The sequence below is a fragment of the Boleophthalmus pectinirostris genome, unplaced genomic scaffold (genome assembly GCF_026225935.1).
Source record: "Boleophthalmus pectinirostris isolate CB_2022bp ecotype Guang Dong unplaced genomic scaffold, ASM2622593v1 HiC_scaffold_14, whole genome shotgun sequence".
Taxonomy (NCBI): Eukaryota; Metazoa; Chordata; class Actinopteri; order Gobiiformes; family Gobiidae; genus Boleophthalmus; species Boleophthalmus pectinirostris.
The window spans coordinates 17,460,562-17,485,176 of record NW_026571047.1 but is presented as its reverse complement, the minus strand read 5'-3'; the positions used below and the strand labels follow the sequence as shown (position 1 = coordinate 17,485,176).

General features: G+C 36.7%; 1 protein-coding gene across 2 annotated transcripts in view; it reads left to right on the top strand.

Annotated features, from left to right (window-relative positions):
- The window catches only part of grb7 (growth factor receptor bound protein 7), a 32,928-nt gene that overhangs the window by 5,869 nt on the left and 2,444 nt on the right, over window positions 1-24,615 (top strand). Inside the window, exons 3-16 of one of the 2 annotated variants that reach the window (XR_008631764.1) lie at window positions 482-605; window positions 4,824-4,980; window positions 5,340-5,461; window positions 6,163-6,237; window positions 6,813-6,950; window positions 7,864-7,974; window positions 8,521-8,619; window positions 9,491-9,577; window positions 9,657-9,773; window positions 12,452-12,509; window positions 12,598-12,685; window positions 13,326-13,419; window positions 16,460-16,620; window positions 22,087-22,167. Coding sequence is in view for 1 of the 2 variants with exons in the window: in XM_020918174.2 (XP_020773833.1) it covers window positions 482-605; window positions 4,824-4,980; window positions 5,340-5,461; window positions 6,163-6,237; window positions 6,813-6,950; window positions 7,864-7,974; window positions 8,521-8,619; window positions 9,491-9,577; window positions 9,657-9,773; window positions 12,452-12,509; window positions 12,598-12,685; window positions 13,326-13,419; window positions 16,460-16,603 (1,414 nt within the window). In the remaining variant the exon portion in view is untranslated. Of the gene's footprint in view, window positions 1-481; window positions 606-4,823; window positions 4,981-5,339; window positions 5,462-6,162; window positions 6,238-6,812; window positions 6,951-7,863; window positions 7,975-8,520; window positions 8,620-9,490; window positions 9,578-9,656; window positions 9,774-12,451; window positions 12,510-12,597; window positions 12,686-13,325; window positions 13,420-16,459; window positions 18,071-22,086; window positions 22,168-24,615 lie in introns of those variants that run through there. The other variant, XM_020918174.2, reaches the window with a different exon arrangement.

Sequence of the window (24,615 nt, the reverse complement as noted above, 5' to 3'; positions counted from 1 at the left end):
AGTATCTGGGTATTAATTTTATTGAATGAGAGGCAGTCATGAGAATATTGTAATTGAAGTCAAGATTTAATTCTTTTATGATGGCTATCTTCATGATATTCTGTATGTCATAATTTTATCTTACATAAGTGAATGCACACATCATTCTATTACAGTCCACGTATACAGTAAATGAATTTCGTCCACTGAAACGTTAACATTTTAACAATACTAAATTAATAATTCACTTAAAATAATGTTAGCTGTTGGATCTCAGTGGTCCACAATGGCCACCACATCAACACTGGGACTAAACTCGGAACAAACCCTGAATTAGAACAGGATTAAAGCAGGACTAGAACAGGATCAAACCAAGTCTACACGAGGAATAAACATACTAATACCAGTAAAGCATCACGTCCTGTTTGTCATTGCTTTTTAATGATATTGCCTTGTTCTATTGTTTACATACACAATACATTGATACTTTGTTATTCCACAGAAGCCGAGGTCTAGAGGCCTTTTCTTCTTCAGTTCCTTCAATACCTAACCCTTTTCCAGAGCTGTGCAGCCCGTCAAAATCACCTGTCATCAGCTCCCTGCCGCCGTCCGCAGGCAACAAACACGTGAGTTGAGAACATTTGTGCTGACTAAAGACTTTTCTCTCATCACTGAATTTAACAAGTGAAGAAAAAACATATGGTACTAGGCTATAATATGTTTAAATCCCATGCAGGCCATTTACAACAAGTATGTAGTCATCAAGTCAAACTGAAAGGTGCACTGTGTAACTTTTCTGGTTGATGGTCCATCATCTGCTTGTTTCTATGGAGATGTAACTACTCTGCCTGGAATGTTCCACAGTATGACATTAAACAGCTCTACCTTACATTTATTAAATTGCAGGTGGTTTTATAGCTCAAAAATACAAAGAAAAACAGGCATTCTGACTGTGAGTGGGGTTGCCTCTCCACAGATCTGACTTGTATCTTGGTCTGGTTTGGTCTGCGTGAAGATAGAAAGGTTTAATACAATACTGTGAAACATTCCAGACAAAGCAATAACATCTCCACGGAGACAAGCAGATGGCGGACCCTCCACCAGAAAAATTACATGGTGCATCTTTAAAGAGTCCCAAGTTTAACAATACATTTTCCTTAACTGCATAATACTAAAAAACAGCAAGCACACTCTCATCTGATAGAAGAGGCTAAATAATTAATGTAATCAAAGCCCAAATGAGCTGTACCTATAAAAAAATTAAATGAACAAAACATATAAATGATCTTTTGTACAAATAAAGGTTTTCTTATTTATATCCTCACAATATTCCTGTCCAGAAGGGTGCATGAACCAGCTGAAGTCACACAGCAGTACCAGAGCACCCCAGGGTGACTTTTTTAATTGCACGCTTCGTCTGCCAGTGTTTGTGAGTGGAAAGAAGGCCAACATAATCACGACAGACCTGCTTTTCTGTCCGTCACCAAAATAATCTACTTTTGTTTACTAACGCAGAGCAATTATGAAACTGAAGAGCAGGTGTAATGAGATGTCTACTAGGATTTTGCCGTTGGGTTATGTTTAAACTCATTGCATTTGTTTTGTTTTGTTAGTAGTTAACCCAGTGTTAACTGAGTTGCTGTGTAGGTCTGAATACTTTCTGTAAACTAAATACTAGAGTAAAAACTGTGCAAAACATCATGAAGTTTTGGATTTTCGATTGTAGGGTCCAAGACACATAAAACCAAATGAAAATGTATTGCCATTAAAAAACAGAAAATGTTAACTGAGTTGGTCACATACTAATATTTGTCTATTTAAAAACTGTTGCCTCTTTGGGTCAGGATGTGCTGAGCTGTATCTGTACCAGTCTCACTGTATAATGTTCAAAAGTACAGTAATGCTGAAAATCCACAAAATTTTAATAATTTATATTCATGATAAAGTTCATTATTTCACTGAACCACATGAGGCAACTGCAAAATAAAAAAAAATATATACATATACATTCATTTGACCTGTCCCAATCTCAACACATAGGGCTGAGAATATTATGTAAGTATGGGGGAAGGGGCCAGTTTTCCCCATTGAAAACATATCTAAAATATCCAAAAGGTAAACTTCCAAATGTTGATCCAAAACCTGATAATTTCTGTTAGTGACTAAGCCTAAGAACTCACTGTATTACAACAATCTGATTACAATCTGCTTTAGAATAGTCATTTTAGCTGTTCCCATCAGTATTAAATATTATTGACTAAAATGCAGTGATGTCATCTGAAACCCAATAATAATCTGACTGTAGTGTGCAATATGATTGCAATGTTTTGCCCAGTGGCACAATGACACTATTGGGTGAGGTTTAATACACTGTTGTGGTTTCTTTGTGTAATCCCTCAGTCGTCCAGGCCGTATACATAGCAAAAGAAATTTCAATTCTGTCAACTGGACAAAAGTTCTTTCTGTGATTTCTTCAGTTCAGAAGTTTGGGTCAAACTGAAGGAGCCACTTGCATGAGCAATGAAACGTCTTTATTCGAAAACATTTGTCCAGTTGACAGAATTTAAATTTCTTTTGCTATTGTGGCTTCTATATCTTTTTATATTCTATAGACATGCATTTTTCATCTCTCAAAAATCTTCAGCTACTGTCAAATCTTGCCACCATACAAGAGACTGCCTCCCAAATCACCATGTATTTACTGTGTCACTCAAAATACATTGTCAACCCACACTGACAGAGTTTGCATGCCTGGTTACACACCCCTTGTCATGTCATTTCGAGACCCTCCATTAAGTCCAATTACGTCGAACATTTTCTCATTGTCCCTCTATATTTGGGATTTGGCCATTACAGGTCTCACTCACCAGACCAGTCTCGTCATGTTGACTGGCAGGTTTCGGGTCAGACTGGTTTGTTTTCTCTGTGTTTAGTTGAGACGGACGCAGCGTCACACATGAGAAAACTCCCTCACCTTTCAGTTACCTGTACCCACGTCACCTCTGCACTGACTGGAATGGACACATGACCTCCAAAGAGTACTTTACTTCAGATACAGTAGTAGGGTAAAAATTTTGTCTGAAGAAAGCTATGAATTGAATAAGTAAAATGAACTACTAACTTAAAAGAGCATACTTTCTGAGAGTGTAAACCTCAGCAAAGGCATTGGTCCATTTTAATAATGTTAAACATGTAGCAGCATTAAGTTTTAACATTAATCCAGCCTGCTATTTATTATTATTTTTTTTTTAAATTCATTTTCAGGTTAGAGACAAGATTCAATCATCACTTATCACCAGTGCTAAGCTTGCATCTGACCTCTCCTCTGTCAGTAAAAAACATGTTGTTTTTGGTTTGTTTTTTCTGTATTGCCCAGCCCTAGTGCCAGCTGTACTCAGTAAATTATTATCATTATATTTCAACCTGGAGAGACTTAGACAGAGACAAAGAAAAGTATTAAAAAGCTTTATTTAGTTATCTTTGGCTCTCAGACCCTGACAGAAGGCATTGCGATGAAGGGTGTGGTCGATTAGATGGCGTTTAGGAATTGTTTTTCCCCCATGGCCTGGACACTGGAGGTGGTAGAGGTGAGGCTGAGGAGAGTGAAGTGGATGAGATGATAAGAAGCTGAGGTGGTGCTGAAGAGGAGATGGGGCACAAACCGAAGCAGGCGTGCACCTGCAATGGGGGTTTAAATTGGGCAGACTGGGCGCTGATTGGATGAAACTCTAGAGAAACGGTGAGGTAGTCCGGAACTTCCAGGCTGAATTTATGCTAGCTCCATCTATGGTTTATTTATCATAATACAAAACCTTCTATAGAGAGAATTATTCATTCTATTCATAATGAATAATTCAATATATATCATAATATAAACAATGTATGTTTTGTATGTAATAAAACTAAATTTGACACATTTGCTCACTCCTTGGCAGCTTTTGTGTTTGTAAACTGTTGCCAAGCATCTTAAGTCAGTTAAGATGGATGACGAGATGAAAACTCAAAAACATCTTGGGTGCCAGGTTGACATTTGAGATTGTGTTGTCTTGGGGCGTTTATAACATGTTAAATACAGCATTCTGTCTGCCACTGCGTTACTCTTGACAGTTTTTTGGCGACAGGTTTTGGCTCCTCTCCCAGGCCTACAGTAAGAGCATCTGTGCAAGGCCAGAACAGCAGAGTTTAAGTCTTAAGTCGCGTGGTACAACTTGACTGCCGTGCTCAGTGTTAAACTTTTTGCTCTTCTGCATAATTTTCTGTCAGCTGATAATATTTGCATTTACAACTACTCACCTAAAATGTAACTGTAAATTTAGACCATGTAATCAACAAGCCAATTAAAAATACAGTAGCCCTATCAATTGTCATTTGCCTTACAGAATAACACAGGCCAGCCTGCACTCTCATAACATTACTTGTTGGCGGTCACTTCTTTGTATTTCGCTCAGCAGGCTAAATGTCCCCTGCTAGTGACAAACAACCCACAAAAATGTAATTTAGTGACCAACCAGAAACAATAGATGAAATCCTCCAGCTAAGGTAAAAACATTGATGGATGGGTCAAATGCAGAGGACACATTTCCCTATAGGGACAACTGCATTATATAAATTTACAAATGTGCACTGTCATAACTATATAATGTATTTCTTCCAACGGTCTCTGCCCAATATTGAGTTCCTTTTTTGCTTTTCATCATAATGTTTGAGTACAAAATACTCTTAATGCTTTAAAGGGCATATCTGAAATGTCTTGAAAAGATAATCTGTTGTACACTTCAACCGTCATTGTTCAAATGTCACATCTGAATAGTATTTTCTGATCTCTGCTCCTTTTTTTTCCATAGCTAATAAAAGTGTATGGAGAGGACAGCCACAGCAGGTCTGTGTGGGTGAGTCCTGAGGCCACAGCTCGAGATGTGTGCCACATGTTGGTGCAGACGGCCCACTGCAGCGACCAGGAGAACTGGGCTCTTCTGGAGGTCCACCCTGCTCTGGGACTAGGTACCACCTGTCACCATAAACACTATATTGACTTATTGTTCAATATATACAGTAAAAGCTGGAGCTGTATTTTTTGGGGCTGAATATTTATTGTGTACATTGTGCATTAGTGGGGAACTGTAGAGGATTGAATGAGTAACTGCTAATCTTAATTGTACATACTAAGTTTGTGATGTAATTAAGTTTTTTTTTTTTTATTGCAGCTCATGTTTTCTTTAATAATAACATATATAATTTGTATGTGTATGTAGCACTATCATACTTGAGAATCAGTTATTGTGACAGACCTAGGACTAGGTAAGACCTGTGAGGTTGTAGACTGCAGCTTTGTAAAAGTGAAAGTGTCTTTATATTGACAGAGAGGTGTCTGGAGGACCATGAGGTCGTGTGGGAGGTTCAGTCCACGTGGTCCCTCAAAGCTGACACCAGGCTGGTGTTCCGCAAAAACTACGCAAAATATGAGTTCTTCAGAAAGCCAACGGTATGTTTTAACTTAAGATAAGTTCATGGTATTTAATGTAAGTGCAAGAAATCTCTCTGTGGTATCTAGAAAAACGAAAGTTTTGGTATAGAACATGAACAAAAAGTTTTGAAACCTAGTGTATCATAGGAAGTAAATAATTAGACTTTTGGTTACTGGAAAACTATTGCTCACTAATCAGTATTTATAAGCAGATATAGTTAAAATACTACAGGTACTAAAGTAAACTGGTACAGTATCTACCCATACACACTAGTAAAATAAGTGCACAAATTAACACAAAATATTTTCCACTGCAAGAGAGCAATCCTAAAGATAAAGTTTATTTTCCCTTACTGTGCTGACCATGCACTGTTCCTGTAGATTCTGTAGAGGTGTTTTGATATGCATTGAGCTGCATGACTGTACAAGCCTTATTTAATTTGTGCCTTTAGATTTTATTATTGCATTAGCTCATCCATCATCAGGATCATGTTAAAGTGACAGTTGGCAGTGAATCCTCCCACTCACATGCAGCTCTCTGTAGGTTGTGCCCACACAGTCTCCACGAGGAAGAGCCAGAGTAAATGAATGCCCTAAAGCCTAATCTTGATCAGAGAGTGATGAAATAATTGGCGAGCAGGTTCTTGCACAAAACTGCTCCAGGATTTTATAAATCAGCAATTTTCTTGAGAGCTAACTTTACTTTGACACTTTCACAGCTCTTTTTCCCTGAGTCCATGATTTCGGACAGTGCGGATGTGGGCAAAGGTTTGACGTCATCCGAGCTCATTCAGGTAACAGTTCATCTTTTAGCAATGATTAACATGGCAGTCAAAACAATGAGATGATGCTGGGACAGTTTGGGAGATGCTGAAATTAAAGAACCAATAGATTTTAATCTGAAAAATCTGGTCTGTTGTTATAGCGGCACTAACCTTTTTGGTGGAAGGTTCACCATCTGCTTCTCTCCATATTACTGCTTTGCCTCAAATGTTCCACCGTATGACATTGAATTTATCTATCGCTATGGAGACAAGCAGAAGACTCCATCAGTTCAGATCAATAGAGAGATGCACTTTACAAAGCGGTACATTGGTGGTCGCAACCTACTTTGGTAGCCAGAACTGTCTTGGGGCAGAGTAACGGATGTGAGGCTGCCAATCTTTGCCATGGGTTACTCCAAACACCACCAATAACCCACTCAAACACCACATTCATACTAGTCAATGTGTCTTGCCTAAGGACACAGCAACAATCTGAGGGCATCGCTTCTCTCACCTTCTGCTTGGTGGATGCTTATATTTAGTTTTAACATACTATTGTACATTCACCACCTGTATTACAAAACATTTTTCTCTATAACTCACAGAATCTCCTAAAGTCTGGTACGTGTCCTGAAATCCAAGGCTATCTTCAGTCCAAAGAGCCCAGTCGAAAGTCCTGGAAAAAGGTTTACTACTTCCTGCGGCGCTCGGGTCTCTACTGCTCCTCCAAGGGCTCCTCCAAGGTCAGCGCAATTACAGATAACCACACGAAACTTGCGTTACTTTGCAATGTTAGTTTAGTGAAATGGGAAAGACGTGCGCATTTTCATAAGGCAAATAGATCCATGTGCGGTTTATTTGCTCGTGACTTGATCTTTATCTTAGAGTGACATTTTCAAAGAGCAGAGAATCAAGATGTCTATGCCAGTGTTTGTAAAGCTGTGGTACATGTGGCTGCTTGTACTCAGGGTCCTCTGGGATCTTGGACTTAGAATTAGATATATTTTGTGTATGCTTTAACTCTAGATCTGGTTTATAATAATTTTTAAAGGGGCTATATTGCACAAAATGGATTCTTGTGAGCTTGAAAACATGTTAGAATGCTGTTAATTCATCAAAAACCATACCTGGAGTTATGTTTTGTTGCATTCACACATTTTTCAGTATACCTTTTAATATTCTGTCTACATCTCCAAAGCTCTAAATGCTCTTTTCCACCTTGTGATGTCATATGCTTGTTCAGTCAAAATTTCAAATTTCAAAATTTGTTCAGTTGAGTTTGGCAATTCCAGGTCTGAAATCATCAAATTGATTGAAGATGTTACACAGTCGAGCACTTCCTGTATTACCACATGACATCACAAGTTGGAACAGAGTGTTTTCTGTTTGAGAGAAGTCTCAATATGCAGCGTTTGTGTGTTAAACATGTGTGAATGAAACAAAACACAACTCCAGGTATGTTTGTGATTGGGAAACATTATAACAGATATCAGAAAATGGTCCTTTAATAATCAGTTTAGGCATTACTATTTAGAGCAGGTATAGGTCTACTTGAGTCATTTGGTACAGTTTTTAGTGAGAATGTTGCCTAGGTGATACTTGTGAAACCAAATATTTATTGAAATGATAAACATAAAGTTTATTTTTATTTTTCAGGAGCCAAGGCACCTGCAGTATGTGGCTGATTTGGAAGATTTGAATGTTTACACTGTGGTGAATAGCAAAAAATTGTACGGTGCGCCCACTGACTTCACCTTCTGTATCAAGGTAACATGTCCTACTGGATTTAAAGGTGCTTTTCTATTTGAGGATCTGTCATCAGCTTGTCTTCATGGAGATGTTATTCCATTGCCTTGAATGTGGTACATCCAGGCCAAGTTACAGGTCAGATCTGTGGACAGCTGACCACAATCTCAGTAAGAATGAAAAATGTACAAGTTTATTTTTAAGCAATACAAAACTGTGATTGAATGAACTGTGATTGCAGGATTTCAGTTTAATGCATAGCAGGCATAGCAGCAATATCTCCATGGAGAAAAGCAGTTGCCGCACCTTCCCACTCCCACTTGAAATGTTACGTAGTGCACCCTTAACAGGATTAAACAGAAAAATGTCCACGGACCAGACTTTCACACAAGTTATTTTACTCAAGGCATTTTTGCGCATACTAATACTACACTATCACTACTCCTGCATTCACGCCATACTTCTCACGGCTATTACTATGTCAATATTGGTGATCTAAAATGCCAGAGCTTGGAGGCAGTGAAAATATCATAATTCCTTCTGTATTCTGTGTGTGTGCTCCTGCAGCCTTCGAAAAACCCAGTGCGTGCTCAGGACCTGAAATTCTTGTGTGCGGAGAGTGAGCAAACACGGACTTGCTGGACATCATCCTTCAGACTTTTCAAGGTCTCACAACGTTAAATTAAGACATCCTATAATTTAAGATGATCAGGCTTAATATTATGATCACCCACATTTGAAAGTCACACGTTTCTGAAAAAATTGACATCAAGGAAAAATTCTGTGTTGAGCATGTGAAGACAGGGGTGGGGCGTGGAAAGTTTTTATTTTAATTTGATTCTTTTTGATCATTTTTGTTTTCTTGTTGTTAAATATTCAGTTTAGTAATAGAAAAAAAGACTGAGCAACTTATCTTTTGGCACAAACAAGATGCACCAATATTTGCTTCACATAATAATGAGTAGGTTTGCTAAGTTTTTATTTATTTGTTACTTTTAATGAAATTTTCCACTGCATATTGAAAACACAGCACATGAAAAGCTGCATCGTTCAAGTTGCTATGACCTACTCTTTTATCTAGAGATGTTTCTACTTTCTACATATTAACATATTAAACATGCACAAATCACAACAAACCAACAGGGGGCTCCAAGTCTCCATGTTCATGCTATTAAAAATTTACATTTTCCGATAATTCCTGCCATGGCTCAATCTGAATTTAGGCTTATTTGTGCAATGTTTCTAAATAACAATATAGTTATAGTTTAATATCTTCATTGTAGTTTACTATTTACTAGGGACTCACTTGAAGCCAGAAACGGCTCATAACTATCCATCACAATTTGGGCTTTGATAGACTAATGGAACTGAATATCCCTTTTCTTATTCAGTTGCCAGTGGTCATAATGTATTACTGTAACTTCATTATACCATTCGACCACAATTGTTAAAGCAAGTGTTTATTCATATTTTTGGCAAACGAAACAGGATACAAGCTTCTAGTAACTGTTCATTTTGTCTTTCTGTGTGTGATCAGCACGGCAAACAGCTCCAGTGTAACTACCAGTTATCCAAATTGGCACCGCAAAGGCGTGAAACAGCCAAACACTTCCCAGACACAAAAGTGAGTTCATCTGAATACAATACAGGAGATGTGTTAATGCTATTTAGCCCATGTTACATCAGTGTTACGATCATTTCAGTCAAAGTCGGAGGCGAGTCTGGTGGCGATGGACTTTTCGGGGAAGGCTGGAGGACGGGTCATTCAGAACCCATCAGAGGCCCGCAGCGCAGAGCGGGAGGAGGGCCAAGCCTGGAGGGTGAGGAGAGAGGGGGGGAGGAGAGGAGAGGGAGGAGGGGAGGAGAGAGAGGAAAGGGAGGAGGGCCAAACCTGGCGGGCGAGGAGCGGGCAGGGAGGGGAGGGGAGGGGAGGAGGAGAGGGAGAGGAGACGGAGGATGGGAAAGAAAAGAAGAGTGAGGAAAGGGACTGAGGGAGGGGGCATTTGAGGTTGTGCCAGTAAAGCATGTCCCAAATGGTGTCCCAGCTTGCATCACTTTTTTCCTTTTTGTGTCAGCCCTTGCTTGTAGTTTTTATATTAGTGGTTTTCAAGTCCCTGGTGATGGTGCACAGTCCATCTGCCTCTGATTCCTTCTATGATTCCTTCTTGTTTATGTTCAGGAAAGACTTTCAGCGGGTTTAGGCCTGAATGAATCCAGGTTTAATCCTCGCTAATAAATCTGTTAAAGGTGCACCGTCTAAAAATGGATGAAAAGTACACCATCCTACTTATCTATGTTATTTGCTCATCTAAAATGTTGCACAGTATGACAATAAATATATCTAAGACAAACAGGTTACAGGTCAGATCTGCGCAGAGGTGACCCCAGTTAGAATGACCGATATTTTGAGCAATTAAATACTTAGAAGTTTAATCTATGTCCTACTATGGCGATTTCTAGGCTAAGTAAGAACAGCTCCATGTAAACCCCTACTAGAAAGTTCCGTAGTGCACCTTTTAATTCACTGAACTCGTCCTTAAATAAGATACATATTGTATGATTTACAGAAGAGGGTAATAAATTACAGCTCCAAAATGATAAATTAGGTCATGCAGACGATTTCAAAGCAGATCTTTTGCTGTGGTCTATCCAGACGGGAACATTAGGAGCATTTTCAATCATTTGATCACCAGCGTTCAGTTGATATAAAATACTGCTTGTTAAGACATTTCACCCTGAACTTTAAGTCATAAATGTGCACAACTGTCTTTTTGGTGGCAGCTGGGGACTCAATTCTCGGTGGTGGACTCAGATTGGGGAGTGAGGCGAGCTGGAGGGGGCTATAAAAGAGATAGATGAGAGGAAAGAGGGAGACTGTAATCAGGCGTGTCCAGACTGCAGTCTAGCTTAGAGGGCATAGTTATATAAATTTATACAGGGACATTGGGAGAGAGGGGCAGGGGACAGGAAGCTGGCGACTCAAAATGTCCTACTAGTGCTACTGCAACTAGTAATACAGGCTCAAACTGATTGGCATTATCTAATTTTGTTTTAGTTCATTACTATTTCAAAGAAAATGAATTAAGTACAAAATGTTTCCATTGTGGTTACAACAGTATTGGGTTAATATGAGTGTAAGACTAAGAAATGTCCAAAAATAAGATAAATGTGTATTGTGCTACTGTCAAAATTCCTATGTGTAATGGGCTATCGACTTTCCCTGCAATGCTGCTACTACTGCTACTACTGCTACTACTACTACTACTACTACTACTACTACTACTACTACTACTACTACTACTACTACTACTACTACTTCTACTTATGTAGCATTTACTACTGCTTTGTGCTCCTACCATAACTTTACTATTCATGGATTTCAGCATCATTTAAATCTAGCACTGTTGCCATAGCAATTAACAATTCAAAATAAAATATTGTATCTTTTTAGTTATACTTAAAGTTGTAGGACTAAGCAGAGGTGGGGACTTGCAAGTTGTGACTTGGACTCGATTCAGACTCGAGTCACTATTTTTAGGACTTGAGACTGGACTTTATAAAATGGACTGTGACTTGGGACTTGACTTGGACTTGAGGCCTGTGACTTGAGAAGACTTTATGCTTCACCTAAAAAAGATGTTTTTATAAAATACTTTTCTCTTTACAGTTGATAAACACGGTGTTCAGTTTTACAGGAACAAATTAAAACATGTCCCTCCCACTTCTCTGTTTGTTACTTTGGATGTAACTGAAGTACTGTGAGTATCCTCAAATGTACTACAGTAATATACAGTACAATACAGTAATATACAGTACAATACAGTGAAAGAGAACTACAGAGAACATGATCCTTCCATTTCAGTGCAGACTACATGACAAAATAACTGTTATTAAGCACTTTTAAATCTGAATTCTTTCTGATCTGACCGTAATGATTCACACAAAGATCTTGTCAAGACTTTTAAAAAGGAAAGATTTGCATTTCTACAACTCTTATATAAATACTCATATATAAATATACTATGACTTTTTAAGTAAAATTCTGTTTAAAATTCATACAAATTGCAGAAATCTAAGCTCTATTTGGTACTTTGTTTTAAAGACTTGAAATGACTTGAAGCTCAAAGCAGATGACTTGGACTTGACTTGAACTTATGGACCAGTGACTCGAGACTTGACTTGGACTTTCTTGTGTTTGACTTGGGACTTGTCTCAGACTTGTGGTCAAAGACTTGAGACTTACTTGAGACTTTCAAAACAATGACTTGGTCCCACCTCTGGGATTAACACTTGCACCATCACTGTCCACCACTGATCTACTACTACTGCTACTGCTACTCCTATACTGCTATTACTAGTACAGTGCTACTTCTTCAGGTATTTTCTCTGCTTTTATTCCATGAGTACTACAATTATCTCTAATGCTCTAATATCACTTTGAGGGTCATCGCTGCAGTACAGTTTATGACCTGTGGTATTTGTGCTTGTCTGTGGACAGAGGAGAGAGGCCTTGAGGTGCAGTTTGCCGAACCTGAACTCTGGCCCCAGACCTTCCTGTAAGTCCACTTTAAAGTTCACAGTCACTAGTCTCTTTTTGTGGAAAATGTCATCCTGGAGTTTGACCTCTGCTTTTTCTATTTTCAGCAATCCATAAAACGCAACCCTGGTTTCACGGTGGAGTGTCCAGAACTGAAGCCCAAAGACTCATAGAGAGACAGGGACTTGTGGATGGGTATGTTTATTTAAATGTAATCATTATATTGCTATCAAGTCGGTATAGTATCTCTTTAAAGGTGTACTATGTAACTTTTCTGGAGGAGGGTCTGCCACGTGCTTGTCTCCATGGAAATGTTATTGCTTTGCCTGAAATGTTCCACAGTATGGGAATTTATCTCCAAGCCAAGTTATAAATCTGAGCCCCCACACAGTAAAAATGCATGTTTTACAAGGTATTCCAGGGTTTTCCAAGCCATAGAAACCCCTAATTTAATATATTCTACATAGATAAGTTTAATGCCCTACTGTGAAACATTCCAAAAAAAGCAATAACATTGGATCAATTTTGTGATGGTTCCCTACATAGTGCACAACAATACATTGAAAAACTGTGAGCCGACTCGCCTCTACAGATCTAATTTTCAAGTTTATATCAAAACATTATCAATTATCAGGATTTTTCACACATTCTGTGCAGAAGAATCACTCTCTACCTTTATCTGCTGTAGTTACTATGCAGTAGACGTAGACTTCTGACTGTATCATGGCTCATTGTGTAGCTGATGTAATTACTTTTAATGATAGTGTGTCAACCTCTGTGTCTCCAGTGTGTCACATGTATTTTAGTCCATAAACTGTGCCTTCTGTGCCTATAGGATGTTCCTTATTCGTGACAGCCAGCAGCACGCCCAGTGCTTTGTCCTCTCGCTGTGCTACAAGCTCAAGACTAAACACTACCTGGTTATTCCTGTAAGTTCTCTTTCACATTTTTTTATGGATCATGGATGCACAGCACAGTGTATAGTAGGGCTCGATAGGATACATGGCTCATCATACAATATTATCACGACATGGCAATAGATGCAATAATCAATATATTGCACATGACATTCTGTAATATATTGCTGTTTTTTAAGAACTAAACACATTTTAGCAAAAGTATTTCTTTGTTAATCCACTACATGTGCAAAGTTAATATGAAATACATATCTTTTAATCATCATTACAGTGAATATGTCAAGTGTATTGCATGAACAAGTTTTCTTTCACTAAATAAGCAACAGAATTGTAGTGGGGTTACATAAAAAATGCTAAAACATAGGTGGGCAAGATAGTATACCCTTCACACAAGTTTTGCAAAGATATTAGTATTTTTATCACATGTTACAACATTTCTGATGGATTGCAAGATTAGCATCAGATGATTGTTATAATGATAGTAACAAAAACTGATATTTATTTTCATTCATATCTCTGACCTCTTTGTTTATTTAAAAAGTATCTATATCTCACAAAATCTCACAATACTAGATCCACATCCAAATCATTTTAATTAATATATTACTAAATTGATTCTTGTGATCTTTAAGTGATGTTATGTTGTTTCCTCATCAAAAGTATAACTGGAGTAATGTTTTCTTTCATTCACAGTATTATTAGTCTGTGTACGTCTCCAAAGCCCAAAATGTCATGAAGGATTCAAGTTAACTATTACCTTTTACCTTGAGTTCAATAGAGACTGACAATTCTATGGCTGAAATTATCCAAATAATTCTAGTGAAGGTGCATGGAGTTTAAAAACACAGTGGAGCTCTTCCTGTATTCCACCTGCCATCACAAGTTGGAGAGTTTTCTGTAAGAACTCAGTCTAAATATGCAGGGTTTGTGTGTTAAACATGTGGGAATGAAACAAAACACAACTCTGGGTATGTATTTGATGATGAAACATTATAACATAGATCAGTTATATGTGCCCTTTAAGGATTAAGAATTGTAGCCTCTTGTGGCTGCATTACAAACAAGATGTTTCACAGACCTGACTGTTAATCTTTCAAATATCAATACAACCCGTCTACATACCTAGGAAGGAGAAATGTTACTTCACTTATTGTTGCTTAGTATGAATAACCTTGCAGATGAAGGTGGTTTTCAATAGAGATGATCAAGATAACAGTAATTGCATTCTTTTAATTACGAGAGAGTGGGCGAGGAAAAAATCAATGTTACTACAGATACAATGCATTAGTTGCTACACGTATAATTTGCTGTTTTTACTTATCCAAAGCAATTACAACTATGAACTAACCACCTTCATAACCTGTTCTCCTATAAATCTTTTTGGTATTTATTTACCACCAAGTAGATCAAAAATATTTTTTCTATTAGTTTAATTTCTTATCCAGTTCAATTCAAAACATTTTTACAAACTGTGTCAAGTGGATTAACCAATTAGAAAGCAGAATGAGCTCCTTGTAGTGGGTTGCCATAACCAATTTGTGTCTTAAGCATTTTTAGTAATTTTTTAAAGGACCTATATTACATTATTTATTTTTGTTTCATTCACACATGTTTGAGTAACCTTTTATTATTAGTCTGTCTACATCTCCAAATCTTAAAATGCTCTGTTCCACCTTGTGATGTCATGAAGTGGTAGTTTTCAAGTTAACAGATTGAACATAAGGTAAATTTCAATACAAATTGGCGAATCATGGGGTGAAATTATCCAAATAATTTTAGTGAAGGAATATGAAGTATGGAGTTTATGGAGAACACAGTGGAGCACTTCCTGTATTACCACATGACATCACAAGGAGCATTTTCAGTTTGAGAGAAGAGCTCAGCCTAAATATGCAGAGTCGGTGTGTTAAACGTGTGTGAATGAAACAAAACATAACGCATCTCCAAGTATGTTTGTGATGAGGAAACATTATAACTTAGATCAGAAAATAGCATGATATGGGCTCTTTAAACATCACCAAAAGCAGTTGGGTCCAGTCAAGTGGTAACGGAGGGAAACAGGGGCAGATTTTTTACATTCAAATAGCTCTTATTCAGAAACTAGAGGGACTATTGAAATAAGTAAGGTATCAGAATGTAGGAAAGAGTTAACACTCCAACAGGGTAAAGTTAAACCTGTGATATTCTTTCAAGTTGTTGACAAAAAATGTAAAAACTCATGTCTGTAACGGAGGGAATGAAATATGCAGCACTTTTTGGGCAATAAATACAAACAGCGATAACTACCGGTTCTCACTTACATATCCTTAACACACTGGTTTGAATATTTGCTTAATATAGTTTTCTACCATATGGTACCAGATTAGTTTGAAAAACCTCTTACTTTTTGAGTAATGAGATTTTTTAATAAAAAAGGTCCTGGTAACGGAGGGAAAATTGTGCAAGCAAGTAGAAGGTGCATGATTTTGCATAATTTGTCAGCTTTTTTCTTCCAAATACTTTAATATTACTTCAAAATGAAAGGTAACTATTTCTATAAAATATGTCAGTCCTTCCAAGCAAATTTTTATCATTTTATATAATTTTTTAAAAAAAAAAATCATGTACCTTCATCAACAGTTCAAAGATGGAATAACACAAGATATGATGAAATACATCAATTTATTTACATGATTTGCAGGTCTTTGAAATTTGGGAAATAATTTTTGTTCCATGTTGCATACATGGTCTGTTTAAAACGTATGTAACTTTAGAACCAAAAATGGTACAGAAAAAAGGTAAAGTTTCATAAACTAGAGTACATATGCTATCTGTTGAATACATTTTTATATCAGATTCATTAACTTGAATTTTTGGCCTTGCTGTATACTTCTGCTTGACCGGGCCCATGTGTTACTTTTAACGCTGTCCCATGGATGTAATTATTTTTAGAACTATCCAATCTGATCCCTTGAATTTAATGAGATTTTCAGCATCTCCAATTTTGCTACCTCCAGGTTTTCCTAAGACTCATTACACAAAACCAACATAATAACTTGTATCTCTCTTGTAGTGTGAAGAAGATGGCAGAAAGTACTACACTATGGACGATGGCGTGACCCTTTTCATCGACCTCCTGCAGCTTGTTGAGTTTCACCAAATCAACAAAGGCACACTCCCAGTGTGCCTCAAATACCCCTGCGTCTGTGTTCTCTGACCCCGCCCCTGTCCTGGGTCAGTAAATAAATAAATGGACCAATTAATTAATTTTAAAGAGCCCATATTAAGCTATTTTCTGACTTTCTATGTTATTATGTTGTTTCCTCATCACACACATACCTAGAGTTGTGTTTTGTAATTCACATCTGTTTAACATGCAGACCATTCTTCTCTCAAACAGAAAATGCTTTTTTTTCCCACCTTATGATGTCATGTGATAATGTAAGGAATTTCTCAGATCATTTCAGCCCTGGAACTGCCAATTTCTACTGAACTAAAGGTAAAAGGTAGCTTTTGAAGACTAACACGTCATGACATCACAAGGTGGACCAGCATTTTGAGCTTTGGAGATATAGACAGACTAATAATAAAGGCTTACTCAAACATGTGTGAATGAAACAAAACACAACTTTAGACATGTTTCTGAGGAGAGAACAACTTTATAACATGGCTTAAAGCTCACAAGAGTCAGTTTTGCGTAATATAGGGCCCTTAATGAATCACGTCCCCCATCCAAGTGCAATTACTTCACATCCATGTGAAAATGAATTCTGTGTGATCACAATTTCTGCTCATTTGTTCATGGACCCAAATGTGAAACATTGTGGGTGTTCAAGATTTTTTTTGGAAGACATGGTAGAAATACATAATTGCCATGGAAATTCAGAACTTTCAAAATCACTGTTCAGACTCAAAAATTGTATCCTCAATAAACATGCAGTTTTATTGGGCACTTGTCTCAAAGGAAAAAGTATTCACTGCACGCATACTTGTTTACACACAATTGGTTTAATGTTTAGAAGTATAATCTTTGAAAATATCCTCATAAATTCTTGGCACATTGCATTGTCTGAACAGCCTCATTACTCATTTTAATTATATTTCACTAACTGCAGATTGACTCTGGTTAGTTTTTTATTATTGTTTTAATCGCCCTGAAAAGTTGCATTCTCTATAGACTGCTTGATAAGCCACTTGAGACAAGACAGAGTTTTGCCTCAAATGACTACTTTAGATTTCTTAAGTCCCAAGTCGATCCATTAGGTGAATATTATTGCGGTGGCCACGAGAGGGCGCTGTGCAGTGATTCAATGTGAGGAAATGAGTTTACATCTTGTCTTGGGAACCTTTTTGTTTGTGGTACTTAAGTAATCAAGAAGGCCCAGTTTGCGATCATGTAGCAAAAATATTTTATTGTTGTGTTTTTTTTTTTTTTTTTATTGGGTATTTTTATGTACAGCCAAAGCACTCTCCCAGCGCAGTTTTTGCACAGATGTTGTATTGAAATGGGGAATAGATTAACATTTGGGGATATGTTTATTTTAATCTTTGTTTGTTAAAAATACTTCTATTATACAGTATCGGTTTCCTATATGTTTTATATCAAGTACACGGTTTGTTGTATATTATTCCGAATTTTTGTCAAATATACACTTTTATTTGTTGAATAAATATTTTCACATTATATATATTTTTATTATTAAAAGAGTTTAACACAAGTATGTGAATGATTACATGAAAATTTGCCTTTCTAGAGCTAAAATAAGCCTATCCTTTGAATGTTCCAGCTATTATCTCTTCATCATCATCATTTAAATATTTTTTTGGGACAATTCTACTTTATGTCACTGTCACAGTAACCCTTAAAGGTTCATTGTGTAACTTTTCTGATGGAGGGTCCATTACCTTCTCATCTTCATGGGTATGTTGCTGTTTTGTCTAGAATGCTCCACAGTATTGCATTAAACGTATCTATTTCCATAGAGACAAAAAAGTGACACCACCAAGCCAAGTTACACATCAAATCTGCGAAGAGCCGACACTGCTCATTAATTTTTTAAGCAATAAAAACACCTGTAATTAAATAAGTGCAAGATGGATAAATGTAATGCTATTGTTGAACATTTCAGGCAAAGCAATAACATCTCCATTGAAAAAACATCAGATGACAGACCCTCCATCAGGAAAGTTACACAAAGAACCTTTGACACTCTTGCCTTAAACTCAGATTCACAGAGGCCAAAATAAAAAACTGGGACAAAGTCATGGGACTAAGTCATGGGACAAACTAAATATTTATTGAAAAATTTCAACAACATCTGCATGTTTTCTTTTCTTTCGAGATATGTAATAAGCCTTTTCTTATTAAAAAACATGTTTAATAATAGTTTTGCTTAAATATTGAATCCAGAACAAGCATAAAGTAAAATAATAATAACACCATTTTAAATAAATAATGTCTCTACAGTCTATCTGTAGCTGGTGGGCAGCTCTAATACATATTTGATATGATCTCGCGCACCAAAAATAATTATATTGCGGGCCAAATTTGGCCCCTGGGCCTGAGTTTGACATGTCTGCTTTAAGGGTTACTGGGACAGTGACATAAAATTGTTTCAGTATCATCGTTTATCGTCTATATTATCCTCAGTGATATATTGCACTTCAAAATGAGTTACCGTAAGAGGCCTAATAGAATCACTGCTAAGGAAAAAGGGATTACGAAGTTTTATTGGTGTTGTAGTCGAGTACCACAGACAGCTGCTCCCATACATCCGTCTGCAATTAGATATAACCTACAGTGAGAGAGCAGTGACCTGAACAGCCTAAACCAGCCTGTGTGTGCCCACGCCTCACTGTGAGAAAAAGAACCAGTCAATCCATAATGGCAATGCTATGAAGCCCAAAAAGTCAAACTCAAAAGAGCCTGCCCTGAATGCTAACGAAGCCACTAAGCTCGTAGTGGGAACAACATGAAAGAGAGCCTCAAGGTTAGGGCGCTCTGGCTCTCTGCAGTCCCCGTCCGTCCGGGGCAGAGCACATCACACATTTTCTGCTGCCTGCCTCTGAGCGCAGCACTGTGGCCGCCTCTCCGCTGACCTACTCCCCCGAGTGTCTCACAAGTGCCCCCCTCTCTCTCCCGCGTGGACATGTGCGCGTGTTAATAGCACGGGCGCGCGCCCGCCAAGTCCTCATCTCAGCAGCACGTGGAGGAGTTGCTATGGTAACTTATTTTCCTCCATTGGCCTAGATGGACAGGTAAATTATGGGGTAGAAAAGCCAGAGGAGGGATGGGTCAGGAAGACTTCACAGTGATTATAGTCACGGGTTTAATTCTGCAGAGATACGCTTGTGTGAGAACATATGCTTCTGTCTGACCCAGTGGTTAAAACAATTGCACTTACACAGAAAGTTATTTAGATAAGTTTGATTTACATTCAAATATGCCTAGTTTACCTCGTTTTTAAATAAGTAAATAAAAAAGGCCATGTAAGTGTTTATTTGAGGAGATGTTTTATCTCCTCACGTGACCAGGAAATTGCGGAAGACCAGAACACGTGCGCGCCTTTTATAATGAAGAGAAAAGGCAGGCAATTGACCAATGGTAAGATTTGGACATGAATCAAAATAGCAACATATAAAATCATATACATTTGACTTTTGAAATGATCACTATGTTAAGAAAGTGCACAAGAGTTCTGTTTTCTGCGTACCCTCATGTTTGAACTTGTGGGAACAGAGTGGGAGAAATATTGTGTTATTAATCAGTTGCAGATTATTGCACTATGCGCCGTGTAATTCATTGCAACTCGCTAATGGCAGCTTTTAGGAATGAAACTTTTTTGTTTAATACCTAAAAGATCTATTTGAGTTGTGTTTTAAAGTTGCATTTTAACTTTTCTAGTGAGGAGCTCCGCTATATGATCCTCCAACAAAAAAATGTCATAGCTTTCTATATCACGCAAAATTGTCTCTTTTAAACATTTGGAGATGTTTGAATGTTGTTACCTTATCAAAAACACCTTCATTTGTGTTTTGTTTCATTCATACATGTTTGAGAAGAGCTCCATTATTAGTCTGTCTACATGACTCAAAATGCTCTGTTCCACCCTGTGATGTCATATCAAGATAACAGCTACCTTTTATCTTTAGTTCAATAGAGAAAGGCCATTCTGAAATTATCGGCATGATTCTAGTGAAGGTGTATGGAGTTTAAAAACAAAGTGCAGCACTTTCTGCATGACATCACAAGGTGGACTAGAGCGTATGCTATTCTGAGAGAATAAATCAGCTTAAATATGCAGGGTTTGTGTGTTAAACATGTGTGAATGAAACAAAAGTACTTTTTTGATGAGGAAACAACATTATAACATAGATCAGAAAATAGTGTAATATGAACTCTTTAAACCGCAAACCTTTTCTCACCGGGTTTATAGTCTCTCCGAAGAGTATCTCAACCCCTTATAGAGAACGAGGCTACTTATATTATGCACTATCTGTATGCTGTTGTGCTGTTCAGTGTATAAGAGCAAGTGAAGAGCTGTGAGAGAAAGCTGGGTGGATAAAAAAAGCTTTAAGATCCAGATTAGAAACGTGAATAAACCGTGCACTGAAGAACAGAGCAATATTTCACATAAAATCCAAGAACGAAATGAAATGTCATGTTCATTTGCCTGAGATCTGCTTATTGATTAAAAGGTCAACAGTAGTTACCATATGTTTGATGAGAAATAGGGACTTAAAAATGCCTTCACTCATTAAAACAGATATTTACCTGACCTATTTTGTGTCATCATTAAAATTCAGCCCAAGATCAAAGTGTCTGTGTTAATTGTGAAGTTATATTTAGATTTGGTGATTAAAACAAAACAAATGACAAAAGCATAGGTGTATATACGGCAGTCTACGCCTAATTAAAATATCAAACAAAATATTTTTATGTTATGATTATGAGTCATCTTTTCAACACGATTTGTTCCAGTTTCTCTGTCCGTCACTTTTGAATGACACTTGCATTGTTCAGTGTTGCTCTGTTGTCTAACTTTGCGAGAAAATGATTATGAATCATAGTGCAGTGAGGCTGTTCTGAAGGTGTTATTTCCATAGTTTTAATTGTGTATTGACAATGGGTCTATTTTAAACCCCGCCTGGCAGAAAATTGCATCGCATCAGTGTGTAAGTGTAAGATCAAGCAGTGTATTTAATTGGTTTTATTTAGGCTTTTTTTTTTTTCTTGATAATGTGCTATTGTTATTAGGGTAAAAATTAAAAGGTATTATTAAATGTCAGATACTAATCAACACTAAAACTAGTATCGACACTTGATACTCATTTGAGGTAATATCAATACTAAAAAAGTCACATTCACAGGACCGAAATGAACCTCTTCTTGTCCCGCTTTAGAATGATCTAGAGCTGTATCAGAACAATGTATATATTTATTTGGTTTATTTGAATAGGGACAGATACACCCATGGACCTGGACGACTGAGTGATTACACAGCTATATATGTTGAGTTGTGTTTTTTATTATCACCATGGTCTTGGAATTGGTATTGAGTATCGAGTCTGTTCCTTAGTATCAAAACACTAGTTGCATGGATCTTGTTTTGTATGTAAAAGTCTACATTACTGTGAATAGCGTGAATTCTCAAACAAATGTTTTGTTTTCTAACATTATTTTCTGTGCTCTGAATATAGGTGAAACTATGGCTCTGCTCAAAGTACTTGTGTTCAATCTTCACGTGTGCATGATGAAGAGAGAGACATTTTTGGAAGCAGGTAAGTTATCATAGTAATGACATTGAGAAGAAAATCATTATTGCTTTTTATGCTTTGATATTTTTAGATAGTTATCTATCTATAGTTATAGATAGTTTAGTTATTTTTGCATTTGATTTTATTACTGTTTAGAAACATCGGTAGCTTTAAGGCTTACGTCTATGTCTGGCCTCTATATATTTCCAAATTTGCATGTGTTAACTTTTTACACATGCAGAAAATACTTAGTATCTGTTTGTATCAAACTGCACTATGTAACTTTTCTTGTTCCAAAGCAATACATCCCCTTCAAAACAAGGCTGATTAGATAAGATCAGCTCTGGACCATGTGTTGACCTGTGTTCAAACATGCACCAGTGTCAGAGATATTGCTTTCATTATGTGGAGGTTGGTGTCAAAAATCCCACTATTTATTATAAATCTTCTGGATAAAGGAGCTGCAGTGAAGCTGTTTGTCCACTTATATCAATACTGTACTAGACTAAATGTGTATAGCGTACTTTTCTTTACTCCAAATAAAAGTAATAAAAGTAGCCTGTAACTGTTGGAAGGGAGTAATCAATTATTATATTACAATTATTAAAGTTTAAAGGTCCTACATTACAGAAAATTTATTCTGAGCTTTAAACCATGTTATAATGTTGTTACCTTGCTTCATTCACAATTAAGTAAGTTTATTATTAGTCTGTCTTCATTTGCAAAGCTCAAAATGCTCTGTTCCACCTGTCATGTAGTAATAGTTTTTAAGTTAACAGCTTCCTTTTACATTTTATTCAGTAGAAATTGGCAATTCTAGGGCTGAAATTATCCAAATGATTCATCACAAGGTGGAACAGAATGTTTTCTGTGTGAGAGAAGAACTCAGGCTAAATATGCAGGGTTTTGTATTAAAAATGTGTGAATAAAACAAAACTCAACTCCAGGTGTGTTTTTGATTAGGAAACATAACAGAGATCGGAAAATAGAATAATTAAAAATATATATAATATTTAATATCTGATTCAACTGATTATTTATCAAAATGTCCTCAAAATCTACTCCCTTTCACATTGTTATTGGCAAGACAAGGACTTATTTTTAGTAGGGACAACTAAAAGCAAAGATGTTTTATTATTTAAAAATCAAATACAGCTTCCAGAGTAGGCCTACACAGTACATAGTATGAACTATCACATATGCTTCATCATTTCTATGCTATTTCTAATACATGCATACAAATAGACCTATCTCGATTAATACTATATCGATTTATTGTTCAGTATATGAAAGTTGGAACAATACATTTTGGGGCTCAATATTTATCATGTGTACAATTGCCTTGCAATAATGGGGAGATTTCTTCCATTTGTATGTAATAAGGTATGATTTGAGCTGTAGAGGTTTGAATAAATAACTTATTATTAGTTAATTCTATTGTTTATTTGTTGCAGCTCAGGCCATTTAATGAGACTGTCTATTTAAATATATATTCACTATATTTATCTTGCTTTCAGTCAGTGGCTTAAAGTATTTTCAGTATTATCATTTATCACAGTATTTCTCTATCACAAAATACTGTGCTTGAAAATGTGTTATTGTGACAGGGCTTTGTACAAATATGATACTGGAAAATCATAAAAACATATATGTTGTATTTTAGTGAATTCCTATATATGCACTGATAGATCTTGTTATGTTTCTTCTGTCAGTCAGAAGGGTTCCTCTGTCCTCCTCGTTTGCAATGCCTTTTCCCTCATATCTCCGCCAGTGTGGGCCAGACTCCTGCTGTCACATTCAAACAGGAAATCCATGAATCAGTAATTACCTGCAGATCTGCGTGTCCCCTTTATCTTCTGTCTGCAGTGGACTGTATAGTGTCCACCTGTCATTCAGTCCCATTATAGTGTCCGTGCATCACTGTGCCTGAAATGTTAATGTGCTGATTTTTCCTCTTTTATGCAAGCACAGAAATTCTTATTTTTGCTGTAATTTGATTGTTTCTTTTGAGCATGGCCGTAATTCAGTTTTCTTTGCAATAACACGCCTTTATTTTCTTAATTATATTGGCTATTGCTTCATTGAGTTATATACAAAGATGTTGGATTGTTAGCAAGCACTTAAGCATTTATGTTTCATCTAAAAACGCAGAAATCTGTAGTATTAATATTTCTTTGTTTGGTTTTACCATTGCATGGTCATTATTTGGTGATATTAGTCACATTTAGAGGGCCTTTTCTCTCCTTAACAAAGTTAGACTGCACTTAAATGGCAAAACCTGCCTATAATGTATTTGTAGTGATTGATCTCAAAAGTTGTTTTTCTTAAATTGTTGTAAATTGTACAATTGTAATTGTACATGTGACCAAAACTATATATTTGTTAAATGTTTTAAGGCTATTTTCTGAACCATACTAAAGGATATGTAACACTATGTATGCAAGTTTTTTTTTTTTCTCAGTATGGCATTAG